Source organism: Vicia villosa, linkage group LG7 (genome assembly GCF_029867415.1).
Source record: "Vicia villosa cultivar HV-30 ecotype Madison, WI linkage group LG7, Vvil1.0, whole genome shotgun sequence".
NCBI lineage: Eukaryota > Viridiplantae > Streptophyta > Magnoliopsida > Fabales > Fabaceae > Vicia > Vicia villosa.
Window position 1 is genome coordinate 91,110,393 of NC_081186.1, and position 15,894 is coordinate 91,126,286.

The following is a 15,894-nucleotide window of genomic DNA, read 5'->3' on the forward strand; positions in this document are numbered from 1 at the left end:
TTTTAAATAAGAAATAAGAGCATTCAATCCTAACTATTGGATTAATCAAGAGAGAGAAATTAAATTATTTATTAAAATATTAATATAATTATTATTTCTCTCTCTTGATTAATCAAATGGTTAGCATTGAATGCTCTTATCTCTTATTTAAAAACCCTCTACTTGATACATTCCCTATATATATATATATATATATATATATATATGTCTACAGCCTCACACTCATTCTCATGCTTATTCTTCCTACCCAACTTCTTTCACCTTTGTTTTCCTCTCTATCATCAATCATCAAAACCATGAACAAAGTTGATAAATCTCAAACTATAGTTCTCTTTTTCCTTGCTATTCTACTTATGATCACATCCTTTTTACCTTCCTCTCTAAGACCTACTTACCTTTACTTAATCTTCAACATCCTTATCATTGCACTTGCTGCTCAAGCCGGACTTCTCTCAGCCTTCTCTGAGCCTTCACAAGATACAAAACATCATGTTTTTGTGTCTTCTGCATGGCAACATACAATGCAAGAACCAAAAGAGAAGGAAGCTTCATGCATAAACAGTGCAAACTCTATCTCTGAAGAACAAAAAGTCAAGAAGGTTGTTTGTGTTGGTGAAAGTAAAGTTGATAAGGTGAAAAGATGTCCATCTATGCCAAGTCTTTTTTATATAGGAGATGAAGAAGATGATTTGGAAGTAGAAGATGAGATTTGTGGTGTTAATGGACAAGAACTTTTTGCAAAAGCTGAAACTTTTATTGGAAATTTCTACAAACAGTTGAAGATGCAAAGAGAAGAGTCTTGTGCTTCTTAGAAAGCATATTTAAGAGTTATAGTTAGTTTTTTTTTTTTTTATCTTTCTGAGGAATAAATAATTGTCTAGTTGTGAGGATCCATTGTACAGATTTTGATCTGGAAATAGAGGTTATGTTATGTTAGTTCTGTTTGCAAATATTCAATTTTCTATTATCATATTATGAAGTTTGTTTTAATTAAAAGAATATTGAAAAATTGCACTTACTTTCTTGGAGACATGTTTAAACTATATTTATATATAGACAGAAAAAATTATTTATTTAATTAGGTGAAACTCATAATCTTGTTTTGTTTTACTATGGGGAGTTATAACTTTGACTTAGTTGCTAGAGTATCACTACAAGATATCATCTCCCCAGCTACATATTTTAGCGACGTGGAAAACACGTGGCTGATTATTTCCAGTAGCGACGTGAAAAACACTTCGGAACGTGTTTTTAAATTTTAAATAACTTTATAGCCATAAAGTAATTAGAAGTCAGACATTGGGGTATGTGAAAAAAGTTGCGACGTGGGATACACATCGCTACATTAAGTTTATAAATTAAAATATAAAAAGCTATAACATTCACATAAGGGAAGATTCAAATTTTAAAAAAATTGGTTGTGACGTTACAAACACGTCGCAACATTTAGAAGCAAAACACAACGTTACACTGAAGTGACTGGGTGACAGCATTGCAGGCAGAGACATTAATTAAATGTTACCGTTGTCATGTTGCGACATGAGTCTCACATGGCAAATAGCGACGTGATTCTCACGTCACTACTTTGTGTATTTATTTACGCCATTCACTTCACTCCACTAGCACTCATCAGGATTTATCTGCGTTTCTCTCCCAAAACAAAAAAACCAGTAACCTTCCTCCCACAAAATCCTCAATTGCATACCAATTCAATCTTCATACCTTTCAATCCCAAATATTTTTCACAAATTTCACATATTTTTATATCAAAGGTAAGTTACATCAGTATATCAAAGGTAAGTTAAACGTGCTCCTGCGACATAGCAGCCCACGTCGCTATTGTTTGATTGTGACGTGATTTTTAACATTGCGGCGTGGCATCCACGTCGCTGTAGAGCATTTTTTTTGGTAGTATATAGTGATAATTAAGGAGGAGGGTGTTTAATTTTCTACTAAAAATTACTAACTATACTAATACTCATCAAACAAAATATTATACTTAGCTATTTGGTGAAGTTTTGGGAGTCATTTGCAGGCTAATGACATTTTAATTGTGACAAAAATATTAGGGGTGTTTGCGGGCCGGTTTGATTCGGTTTTGAGAGAATTCGATATCCAAACCGATTAAAATTAAATGGATTGATTTGGATTGGATTTGCCAATTTTTGCAATAATGCCCAAACCAAACCGAACCAAAAAACAACAATTTGGTTTGGGTTGGATTGATCAGGTAGATAAAATAATGCAAGAATATTTGAAAAAAATAACACTACGCCAAAATTGGCTTTTAAAAGCGCACCTACAACAGCGCTTATTCACAAAAGCGCTTTCGTAGGTTTGGTTAAAAACAAAATAAAAAAACACGCTAGAAAAGCGCTCTTAAAGGGGGGGCAATGAAAGCGCTTTTCAAAAGCGCTCTTATAGGAGGTGGCTATGAAAGCGCTTTCCAAAAGCGCTCTTAAAGGGTGGGGTATGAAAGCGCTTTTGAAAGCGCTCTTAAAGGGGGGGGGGGGTTACGAAAGCGCTTTTAAAGAGAAAGCGCTGGTATAGAGTGGCCTATGAAAGCGCTTCTGAAAAGCGCTCTTGTAGCCCTCATTAAATATTTTTAAAACTAAAACACGCTCTTTTATTTTAATTTCCAGAAACATTCTGAAAGTTCTTCTTCTTCCTCTCACGCTCTGAAAGTTCTTCTTCTTCCTCTCACGCTCTAAAACACGTCTGAACCACTGACAGCGCTTCTCAACCACTCTCCGTCGTCTTCTCACCTTCAGGCCACCGCCGCCGCCGCCGCTGCCGCCGCCGTTCTTTGGGTGGGATTTTAGGGTTTTCTTGGTCAAAATCAACATCTTCTTGCTGCTTCTGTTCAGGTAAAATCTTCCCACTATTCTGGTCTGGTTTAGGCAATTTCTGTTTAGGGATTTTAGGAATTTAGGGATTTTAGGATTTTAGAACTTGTAATTGCAAATGAAATTTCTGGTCTGGTTTGAAGACAGTAATGAAGTCAGTGATACATTCTTCTGTTATGGATATCAATAGAAAAATTAAGAGAAATATAATGTCTTAAAATGCTAGAAAGCAACACACTTACTGATTGATACATAATTTTGAACTAAAGTGTTGCTACTCTTGGACATTTTCTTCCACTCTTACCACATTTCATTTAGAAATGTAACTGAGTTTTTGAATACAAAACTACTTGCTGTTGCTGCCTAAATTAAGGTATCTCAAAAAATGAAAACAGAGACAATAAACATCATCGACTTCTGTGAAAGTTCTATTTTAAAATATTTGTACGGTGATACTACATATATGGTTATAACATATGTTAAATAAATAAATATTAAGTGACATAAACTTCAAAAGATAGGTTTTTATTTTTTTTAATTTGTAATTATAACTAGATTGCTTCTGTTGATGATGATGTGAGTTCTAGTTTTGTTTTTGTTTTTGTTTTTGTTATTTAGTGATGATGTGAGTTATAGTTTTGTGATGCATTTGTGTAGTTTATGTCAATGGTGATGAAGGTTAAAGGTTATTATAGTAATGGTGAAATTATAGTAAGGCAATTTCATGGGTTTATGGATGGTTATTTGGTTGTGGGTTTATTATTATTCTATTAAGTGTACTTTTATAGTTACTTTGAAGTCTATGGTTTCTACTTCTAAAATCATAGTAGTTTGTGCTACAGATTGCATATAGTTCCTTCACTTTTATGATATTTGTATTTAACTGCATCGTGCGTGTGTGTTTAATTTTACAGTTACTTTGAAGTCTCTGGTTTCTACTTGTACAACGCCGATTCAAACCTACCCATCTCCCACATCAAGTCTAACTCAGGTTACTATCCCTTTCTTCTTGCTTATAGTTTGTTATTTTCTGCTTATAGTTTATTGTTTATGGTTCTATTTAATATCAATTTAGTGTCTCTCAACCATTTTTTTGGTTTGTGGACTTATATTACCTTGAAATAAGGTAAGGTCTTCTTTAAGAAATCGGGTATTCTGATTAGGTATTCTGATTAGGTATTCTATTATGATGATAGCTATTTATTATCTTGACAGAATTCCTTAGTACCTGATAGAGAAACCAAGAAGCATTTGTTTAGCTTAATTAAGTCATGGATAAGACATGGATGAGATCAAACCGATTGTCGAAAGAGTACGAGAAAGGGGTATGGGAATTCGTTGAGTTTGCGGTTAAGCACTCCGAAGACCCGCTTCGAATGCCGTGTCCTTGCTTGGGTTGCTGTTATGGGGATAAGGTTGACGGGAAACAGTTGGGATCCCATTTACTACGGTTTGGAATTGATAGAAGTTATACATGTTGGACAATGCATGGTGAGAAAAGTAACAGGAATGCTGGGTCGAGTTGTAATAGGAAGTATGCTTCAAACGACGATTGCACAGACACATACGATTGCGATCGAGTCGAAGAGATTGCAGAAGCGCTTGAAGAAGATCTTGCGGATTGTCCCAAAATGTTTGAGAGGTTGGTAAGCGATGCAGAGAAACCGTTGTATGATGGTTGTTCAAAATTCACAAGATTGTCTGCGGTGTTAAAGTTGTACAACTTAAAGGCGGACAATGGATGGTCGGATAAAAGTTTCACAGAGTTATTAGCCCTTATGAAAGATATGCTACCAGAGGATAATGTTCTTCCCAATCGAACGTATGAAGCCAAAAAGATGTTGTCCTCTATTGGCATGAGCTATGATAAGATACATGCATGTCCAAACGATTGCGTTTTGTTTCGAAACGAGTATGCAGCGTTGAATGAGTGTCCTAAATGTGGTGCCCCTCGATATAAGAAAAAGTTGTCTCCTGCTAAAGTCTTATGGTATTTTCCTATAATTCCGAGATTTAGACGCATGTATCGTAGTGAGACCGATTCAAGACACTTGACTTGGCATGCAGATGAAAGAATTATTGATGGAAAGTTGCGACATCCGGCAGACTCACCACAATGGATGAAAGTTGATACTGATTATCCTGAATTTGCAAAAGAAGCAAGAAACCTTCGATTGTCATTGTCTACTGATGGAATGAACCCGCATGGTATTCAAAGTATCTCGCATAGCACATGGCCTGTGATTCTTATGATCTATAACCTACCTCCGTGGCTATGTATGAAGCGTAAGTACATGATGTTATCAATGCTAATTTCTGGGCCTAAACAACCAGGAAATGACATAGACGTATACTTGGCACCGTTAATCGAAGATTTAAAGTTTTTGTGGGACAACGGTGTGGAGGTTTACGATGGGTATAGGAAGGAAAGTTTCAACTTGAGGGCGATGTTGTTTGGAACAATTAATGATTTTCCAGCATACGGAAATCTATCCGGGTACAGCAATAAAGGTCAAAAGGCGTGTCCCGTTTGTGAAGATGAAACCGATACGACACGATTGGATCTTTGTCAGAAGAATGTCTTTCTCGGTCATCGTAGATTCTTAAATTCTAATCATCACTACCGTGGGTGGAGAAAAGCATTCAACGGAAAGGCCGAACATGGTACAGCCCCGCCTTTTTTGTCAGGTGATCAAATTTTTGAAAAGGTGAAAGATGTGAGCACTCAGTTTGGCAAGCCTTTTGCACATTCACTTGTCAAGGGTGGGTGGAAGAAGAAGTCCATTTTTTTTGAACTTCCATATTGGAAGTCGTTGTACGTAAGACATTTCCTGGATGTTATGCATATTGAAAAAAATGTATTTGACAGCGTTATAGGTACGTTACTCAATATACCAGGAAAGTCTAAGGATGGCGTTAACATAAGGAATGACATGGCAAACATGGGGATGAGAACTGAATTGAGACCCGTGACGAAAGGAAGACGAACATATCTGCCACCTGCTGTTTACACTCTATCTAGAAAGGAGAAGAAAACATTGTGTAAGTTCCTCAGTGAAGTTAAAGTTCCAGAAGGCTACTCTTCAGATATTAGAAGACTTGTGTCCATGAAAGACCTCAAGTTAAAGAGTTTGAAGACGCATGATTGTCATGTTATAATGGAACATTTTTTACCAATAGGTATACGTTCTATTCTGCCAGAAAAAGTAAGAAGCGCAATAACTAAGCTGTGTTTCTTCTTCAGGTCAATTTGCAGTAAGGTGGTCGATCCCGCGATCTTACCAACATTGCAAAAAGAGATAGTTGTTACTTTATGTGATCTTGAAATGTATTTTCCTCCCTCGTTTTTTGACATAATGGTTCATCTAGTCGTTCATCTTGTGAAAGAGACACAATTGTGCGGACCAGCTTATATGAGATGGATGTACCCTGCTGAACGTTATATGAAAATATTAAAAGGGTACGTGAAAAACAGAAGTCGACCGGAGGGTTGTATTGCCGAACGATACGTTGTTGAAGAAGCGGTTGAGTTTTGTACTGAATATCTGTCAAATGTTCAATCAATTGGACTCCCCAAATCTCATATTGTCGAAAAAAAGAAGGAAAAAGGCTAATTGGAAATAAAGTTGTGACAGTATCAATGGTCGAACGGGATCAAGCGCACTTGTATGTTCTGCACAATGAGATTGAGGTTGAGCCGTATGTTGAAATGCACAAGGTTGTTCTCCGAGATTTAAATCCAAATAGAAATGAGAACTGGATAGTACGAGAGCACAATCGAAGTTTCATTCCGTGGTTTAGGGATCATATTTATTCAAAGTATCGTTCAGATCCTGCTTCAGTAACAGAAAGGTTGAGATGTTTAGCCTATGGTCCAACTGTAATTGTGCTTTCTTATAGCGCATACGCTATTAATGGATACACATTTTATACCAAAGAACAGGATGATAAAAGTACTATGCAAAATAGTGGTGTTACCTTGGTAGCTGAAGCAATGCACATATCAAGTGCGAATGACTTAAATCCGAAATTTGCAAATTTGTCATATTTTGGGGTTATCGAGCGCATTTTGGTGTTTGATTACGCGAAGTTTCAGATTCCTGTATTTGGTTGCAAGTGGGTTGAAAATAATAGTGGCATACGAATGGATAAGTCAGGATTTTTGCAAGTGGATCTCAATAGGGTAGGGTACAAAGATGAGCCTTTCATTTTAGCCTCTCAAGCTAAACAAGTGTTCTATGTCAATGATCCGACAAGTACGAAATGGTCTATAGTGCTTTTATCTAACAAAATAGTAGATGAAAACATTGAAGATCAAGGTGATATTGGTGTTGGCATTGAATCTTGTACAAGAAACGATCAAAATGAGAATGAATCTTGTACTAGAAATGATCATAATGAGGGTATTTGGATCAATCCAACCGTCCGCGTTGTTAAGAGACGCGTAGAACACAATCCTACCAAGAAAAGAAAGAGACGTTAGTGATAAAGGTAATAGTATACATATTCCGACTAATTTGTTTTATTCAATTTGTACCGATTGTTTTAATCAATAGTATAGTACTTATTCAATTTTGGTGCATATTCTCGTTTTGTACATAACTTTTGAACCATGTATCCGTTTGTCGACTTCTTTACATGTAACTATACTATTTTGACGATTCCGGAGCTGCTCATGCACTTATATGTTCATTTCGGGACTGTTTTTTTATCGGTTTTGCTTCTGCCCGTAATCAAAAGTCGGGCTTAGGGTCTGAATTTCGGAAAACCGACTTTATTTTTGAGTCCGTGGGGACGTTTTACCATAGCCATGTAAATTTCGTTCAATTCCGACAACTTTATTTGTTGACGCTTATTTTGATTTGTACCGATTTCGTTTCCGATTTACTTGTACATGCATGGTTTGACTTCCATTTTACTTGTATAGATTGTTAGCTTATTAATAGTGTACTAATGTGCTTTAGTTTGTTTGATACAGGTTAAATGGCTCCGGATAGAGATGCTCCACCTGAAAACTCACAAGAAAGAGATGCTCAAGAAAGAGATGCCACGGATACAAATGCTCCACCTGATACTGAAGCAAAAGAAGTTGCACGAGGCATCACTATCATGAAGGGAATCGTTCGACATAGAGACCAAGGATTAGTATACCGATTGGAATGGAATTCTGATAAACAAGCAATTGGTCCTAATTCTGCAAAGTTGACAAGTTATATTGGTACACTTGTTCGTATGCATATTCCGGTCTCCGTAGCTAGATGGAATATGAAAAGCAAAGACTTGGATGAGAAAAAAGACGCGATTTGGGACGAGCTTCAGGTATATATCATATATGGTTAATTGTTGTTATTATCTTGACGATAAATTGTTTAAATTACTTATACTAACACACTATGCGTATGTTTTTTTGCAGAGGACTTTTGAGATACCAGATGATCGTAGACGCTACATACTTGGTTTGGCCGGCAAAAGATATAGAGGGTGGAAAGCTTTTTTGACAAACACTTATCTTAAGGATAAAGATGGAAACTTTCTTGAAGAGGCACCGGGACGGCCAAAAAAGTATGAGATCTTCATTGGTGAAGAAGATTGGGCTAAGTTTGTAGAGCAAAGAGATGAAGATTTTCGGAAAAGGAGTGCCAAGAATAGTGCGAGAGCATCCAAACCCGCATATCCATACAAAAAAGGGCGTTTGGGATATGCACGCTTGGCGGAATTGCAAGCACAAGTCTCTGAATTGCAAAGAGATAAAGAGGCGTATATGAGAGAAAAGTGCAACACTTCATCGGTGAAAGAAACTAGTGATAAGGCTAGTATCAACTATCAAAGGAAATTTCCCGAGGTAATTATAATTTTTTTTCCTTTTAAATTGTTCTATTTTATTAATGATAATGACTTTATATTTACTATTGGTTTAGGGCATTTCATCTTGCCAACTATACTTATCGGAACCGAGTTATCGACTAGTTGGCAAGGGAAAAGTGCACAACACTTTGGGAGATTTACTTCACCATAGACCGCTCCCGGATGGACACCTGAAAGTATCGGTGGATGTTGTAGTAGATCATGATGCGATGCTACCGGTACCTGACATGGTCTCAGAGACGACATTGCTGCGAGATGCAATAGGATCATTTGTTGCATGGCCCTCGGAGCTCATTACCATTAGTGATGAGGTATATTGAAAACGATTATGAATCATTTAGTTTTCGAATGTCAATTCTAAACCGTTTATTAATTATTTTTTACATTTTAATTTTAGACTGCTCCTATAAAACCCACAGTTAAGGGTAAAGGGATTTTACAGGAGGAGGAGTCCGTTGCATCACTAAAAGAGGTACATTTAAAGTGTTAATAATTAATCTGAATCTAAATCTGCATGATTTTATATTTTACATAACTTATATGATTTTTAGGCATCCGCTCGAGAGTCACAACAAGTGACGCAGCAAGTTCGTACCGTACCACCCACTGGTCCTCCGAAGCCAGCGGGAAAAAAAGGCGGTGCTTTTGTGCCTCGGTACCGGTCGACGCTCGCAACAATGGTTGATATGTCCGATTTGACGGATGGTGCTTTACGTGAAATCGTTATGGATGAGAGTGTCTTCGGTATTGAATTCAAGTCACTTATTACACTTGATGACTTGGAGGAGATTTTTAAGCATGATCAACTAGGCGTCAATAACATGCACTCATACATTCGGTAATATTCCCTCATCCGATATATTATTTAATTAGTCCCACAATATAATTTATTTACACATTTCAATGAAAATAATCTAATGTTTATTATGTTTTTATTTAAGGTTGTTGTATGACAGAGTGTTGCGCGGGACTCCGTTGTCTAACAGATTCCGTTTCGTGTCTTCCGCCCACTGCAGCGGAATGGCAATTGATTCGGAACCGGAATCAGTTAGACAGTGCTTAGTAGATAGATTCATGTCCACCGGCAATACAGAATGTCTGCATCTTTGGGCGTATAATACCCGACCAGTAGGGTTAGTTTCTCATTCTTTGTTCATCTAATCTCTGTTTCTTTTGTGTATAGCAAAATTTTCATATAACCTATTGTTTTTATTTATAGAGCACACTGGTTGCTGCTTGCTATCAACCCTATAAGGGAAGTCGTGTATTATCTGAATTCGGTAAATGGTGAATGGACCAATTATCCGGCCATGAAGGACATCGTTGATTTGTAAGTGGGATCGTTCTAAATATATATTCGTGTATATTTATATATATATATTTACTTATTTGTGGGATTGATCTAAACATATGCTTTTATATATTTGTTAATTAGATCAATACAAGTGTTCCGAAGTCAACGGGACGCACAGGTATCCCGAACTAAATCTAGCAACATTACTTGGATCCAAGTGCAGGTACATTATTTTTCACAATGTTGCTTATAATATATTTATGCTACTTGATAAAACAATGCACAACTATAGAATCTTATTTGTTTTTCTATGTAGTGCCCGCAACAGAAAAACAGTTACGATTGCGGATACTTTGTATTGAGGTTTATGAAAGAAATCCTTCAGGCAAATCAATTAGAGATTCCGATCACGGTATGAATTTATAACTTAAGATAATTTCATATAATTTATTACATTTAACTAAATGTATCATTCATATTTTGTTTTTGTTTTGTAGTACCTTGACGAATTCCGTGCCACTGGATACCCGAGACTTAAGTTGGAAGAAATAAAAGAGGATTTGTGTCATTTTTATATTAAGCGCTTTTTCATGTAGGATTTGTGTCGAATTGAAGTACTATAATATTATTGATGTTGTAATGATGTATATATATATAATATTGGATATTATAATGGTATTATATTAGTATATATATATATATATTGTCTTACCGATGGCTGAAATAATATCGTCGAAAATAAATTACAGGTCGAAAATATTACAGGCTGAAAACATATTACAGGTCGAAAATATTACAGGTCGACTGGGAGGATTAAATTACAGGCTGCACATTAAAATACCTCAATTAGCTACTAAAGCGCTTTTTAAAAAAGCGCTCTTAAAGGCCAACATACTAAAGCGCTTCTTTTTAAAAGCGCTGCCAAAGATTACTAAAAAAGCAAAAAAAAAAAAAAAAACAACATACTAAAGCGCTTTTGTAAAAGCGCTCTTATAGGGGGGGCTATCAGAGCGCTTTTTCTGGAAAAAGCGCTCTTAAAGCCCACCCTATAAGAGCGCTTTTACAGAAGCGCTTTAGTATGTTGCGTTTTTTTTTTAATTTTTTCTCTCACAGGTGGGCCTATCACAGCGCTTTTCTGGAAAAAGCGCACTTAAAGGGGGGCCTACCAGAGCGCTTTTTCCTGAAAAGCGCTCTTAAAGGGGGGCCTACAAGAGCGCTTTTTCCAGAAAAGCGCTCTTATAGGGGGGCCTACCAGAGCGCTTTTAAAAGCGCTTTCGTAGCCTATGCCAGCGCTGGCTTTGGCAGCGCTTTAAAGCGCTGTTAAAGGCCAAAAAAAGCGCTTTAGTAGCCCTTCCTCGTTGTAGTGTAACTTATTTATAAAAATTAATTTTTCATAATAATATAATTATTTTTGTATAAATAGTGTTCAATTGTAAATATTAGACTAACAATTTTTCTTTAATAGATTCAAAAATATCTAATAAGATAAATATCTAACATTAAGACTTTTGAATCTATAACTTATCATTTGAGTTAGTATGATAATGAATGTGTTTCATAACTCTATGCTCAGTGACCATATTACACTAAGAATTTTTTAATAACAAATTAAAATATCATAATTTGTCCACATACGACGTTTCACTTTTTTTCTTATCGAAGTTGAATACTTGATAGTAATTTTCGTGATAATTAATTATGGTTGGTTTGAGTTGGACTTGCGGGTAGAAAATTGAAAATTCGATACCGAACCAATTGTCATTGGATTTCATTGGTTTGGTTCAGTTCTTGCCCGAACTGAAAAAATATCCAACCCAAACACTATGGTTTGGTTCAGATTTACCCAAACCAATGAACACCCCTAAAAAAATATAGAACAATTTATTTTACAAGAGTTTAACATTTACAAATATGTAACATTAAATACTTTTCTCCCCTCTTGTCATCAAACACAAAATTTTGGGAAAGATATTAAAGTGACAAAAAGTTAAAACAACGAAAAAAGAAAAGAAAAAAAAAAGAAACTCAACAATAAAGCAAAAAGTTGTTTGATATGAAAGTTGGTTCAAATACAAGACTCATAATAAATTTATCAACTCAACCTTCTAAGAGGTTTCATGATCCCATTCGATGAGCAATACTATCAACGTCAACACTTTAAACACATCCGTCATTACCTTGATCACATTCGTTAAAAGACACCTTCAATGTCTTGATAAAAAACATCAAGATTGATAAACGCCACCACATAACCACTTCTTTTTGTATACCCAATGTATACACATGCTTTGCACAACTTTATTGAATCTGCAAGGAAGACTCCTTCAAAGCTATGAAACATTCCTTTTTCTTTATTAATGTAGAGCTTTAGATTTCTTTGTACATTCTTTAGGTTAAGCTATTTAATGAAGAATTCATATGATCGATGAATTTGTAATCCAATATAGTATCATAAATGCCCTTGCACAAGAATTCGTTAGTAGCACCGAATCGACAAAAACATACAAAAGAAAAAAAAGAAGAAAAAATGTGCTCAGTTTGAAACAGAGTTGTATCATCCTTCCTTCTTAAAAACTTATTTTCAAGTAGAAAATTTATTAAACTAACCAAGCTTAGGATCTTGTTTCAAATCGTAAAGAGCCCTTTTCATTTTGAAAACTTGAGTAAAGAGTGTTTTATACAATCGGGAAGATGGTCAACATACATTTGCTTATGGATGTAACCGTGTAACGAAGCTTTTTTTTGTTCGTGAAGATCAGCTCGTAAAATCTACATAATGATTCTTGAGCCCAGTTAGGTGAAAAACTATCAATTTGAGATCAATCCGATTAAAATCTCTCTTGGTTTCTAAGTTTAGCATGGTATAAAAGCTTAGTCGGTTTGAGATCATCCCGGTAAAAATATCGTCATGGTTCATGGTCAACCTGTGTAAAACCTCAGTTGGTTTTGGAAGATAGAAAACTCAAAACTTCCAGTTTAGTTCAAGATTATCCTTGAAAATCTCTGTTTGTTTTGGAGACTAACTGCTCTAAGCTTTGTTCGTTGTTTGGTTAGAAGTTAGCCTAAAAATTTCATTTCTTTGTATAAGTAGGTTCGTGGACACATCCTTCAAAAGTCTCTCATGTTTAGTGGATACTCTTAAGAATAATTCTTGGAGACAGGAGTAGGTCATTCTTAGACCAAACTTGTATAATTCTCTAGTGTTCTTCTCTTCCATTATCTCTTTTATTTTTCAGTACTTTTCTTTCCTTTGATTTTCTATTGCCTATTTATGTATTTGTTTTGCAAAATATTTTCAAATCAATAGCTTAAAAGGTTTAGCTCAAACATAAACAAACACTTCCTAAGGAAAAATAATTCTTAAAGCATTGTGGCTAAAGATGTGTGAGAAAATGAAAAATATTTTAGAGAAAAAATAAGAGAGAGGAAGGTAAAATATCTCACATTTTTTGGATGATGAGAAATGAGGGGGGAAGACCTCTATATATAGGCCAAAGGATCCCTCAAAAAAGAAATAATACATGGGCAAGTATTAACTCACCTAATCGATTAGGTACCATAAATAAACAATTGTTTGTACCACAAGTCATCCTTCAACTTTATTTAGAGGAAAGGTTTAATTATATTTCTTGTGCATCTTTGACCGCTTGAACCAACTTTATCACCTGCTTGTTGTTGTCATCAAAGGATATTACATATTCAGGAGTTGTCACCATCAAAACCATGATGTTATCAAGGCTAGGCATATTTTGCTTATCTGTGAGCTTTGGTCACTTTCTGATTAGTCCTACAAGCACATAGTTCCCTTTTGATTATGACAACTCATCTATCATGGATGTTGTAAAATAAAAACACCAAGTTATGGTTTATCCCAAGTGTGATGTCTTAATGTTAATAACATTAGTGGGTCTTTCAACAGTTCAATTTGACAAGGCATGGACAAAACCAATTTTGATAATGTGTGAGTAGATTAAGAACTGTTTAATGAATAACTTTGTTATCAATTAAGTTAAGCTTGATAAATGAAAAGACAATGTCATGTCCATGCCTAGAAAAAGACTTATTAAATATGTTTTATTGAATTGTCGATGGCGGCCATAGAGTATGGGTGACATATGGCAAGTTAACCATTTATTCAACAGAAGTTACTGTTGATCTTGGGTAAAAAAGTTATTTAGGGTATTTTTGGGTTTTAGTGGGTGTACTTTGTAGACATTTTGTGGCTTCTATGAATTATCAAAACCCGAGCCTTGAATTATATGTTGATTCTTGTTATATGAGGGAGGGATATCAAATATGTTATGATTACAATGTAAGTTTCATCAATGGTATAGACCTGCGGTCGATGTTGATGTTGAAGGGTGTCTACCACCAACTTATAAGAAGGGTCCAGATAGGCCAAAGAAGTTAAGGTTTAGAGAACATGATGAAATAGGATCAAGGATGAGGAGGTCTGGTCACTACAAAAAATAATATAAATAGCGGAGGTCTAATGTATCTTATAGATGTATCTAATGTGATAAATTTGATCATAATAGAAATGTCAAGGAACATGACCCTAAATCTTTGAAAAGAAAGGCAAATTATTATTGTTTTGATATTTTAAACAGACTGGTAAACAATCCTAGCTTGTTTTCTGTGATTAATTGCACGAATTCGTTTATTTTGGTGCAAATTAAAGAAAAACTCCAAAAACAATGAGTAAAACCAAGAGTTTTGTAGCTACTCAAGGAACAAGTGTAACAAATGAAATCAGTTAGCAAAATGTGTTTGATGACCCTGAAATAGATGATTCAATTGAATAGCTTATTGATGAGCTTAATGATGCAACTGATCCAAAACCTACAAAGTCCAAGACAAAAACTCCTAAGTCCATGACACCAAAACGTTTTAAGCACATTTGTTCGTAACAAGAAATCATGGGAAGAAATTTTAAGACAACTTACTCAACATGAAAGCTAGAAGTCAGTTTTTTGTTTTGTGTTTTGTGTTATGCGTTAATTAATGTATTTTAAAGGTCCAATAATGGTGAAATTTGGAATTTTGCCTATTGAATGGGGGGAGAAAATGCAAGATAAAGGTGAATTTCTAAGGATTTAGGGTTCAAGGGAGTGAAATGTATCTAGAAAATGATTAATCAAAATTAATTTCCAACTAATAAAATTTTAAATGCCACATGTTTTAAATTTGAAATTAAAATAATAAAAAATACAGTATGTCAATGCCATATCAAATATTTTGATAACTAAATTTAATGAAACACAAAAAAAAAAAAAAGAGAGAATATTCAAAATCCAATGAAAAATATTTTTTCTACCTGACACGAGATAATAGATATTAACACAAAAATTAAAATATAAAATTTATCACCATCGACTATCTAACATTGTGGATCGCTGAAAATGAAATCCCAACACTTTCGAATATTCTATGCATGTTTTTGACTAAAAATCATTCGATTATGATTAAAAAAAACATCCAACATACTTTTTATTATAATAAACACAAGTTGGTCCTTTATCAGTCATGCATGACTTAAGAAACACAAGAAAACAACAACGAATATTATTTTGTATTTTAATAGTTTACTCTAAGTTACAATAAGTAGCATCAATATCTTTCATAATCATATTTAAAAACAAGCTTATTATTAAATATGGAACAAAAATATGTACAAGCTCAAGACAAATATTTTGATAGTTATGCAGGCTGCAGCAACTAGTCATGCATAAAATATAATTAGTTTTTTAATTCGGCAATTAAGTTAAAATAAATCAAATTTAAAATATAATTGTTATGTATTGTCCGTGTAAAAAGTTTTACACTGTCAATCTATCCCAACTATTCATAATTATTATTTTATGGGTTTAATGGACATGCACGTGTAAA

General features: G+C 34.8%; 1 protein-coding gene across 1 annotated transcript; it reads left to right on the forward strand.

Annotated features, from left to right (window-relative positions):
• The first annotated feature begins 296 nt into the window (after nucleotides 1–296).
• On the forward strand, nucleotides 297–915 carry LOC131619673 (uncharacterized). Its single transcript, XM_058890745.1, has one exon. The coding sequence runs from the start codon at nucleotides 297–299 to the stop codon at nucleotides 810–812; it is 516 nt and encodes a 171-aa protein (XP_058746728.1). The 3' UTR covers nucleotides 813–915.
• The last annotated feature ends 14,979 nt before the right edge of the window (nucleotides 916–15,894 follow it).

Bases quoted from the DNA above. Each gene is read 5' to 3' on its own strand.
- LOC131619673 (XM_058890745.1), top strand. From the start codon at position 297: ATGAACAAAGTTGATAAATCTCAAACTATAGTTCTCTTTTTCCTTGCT.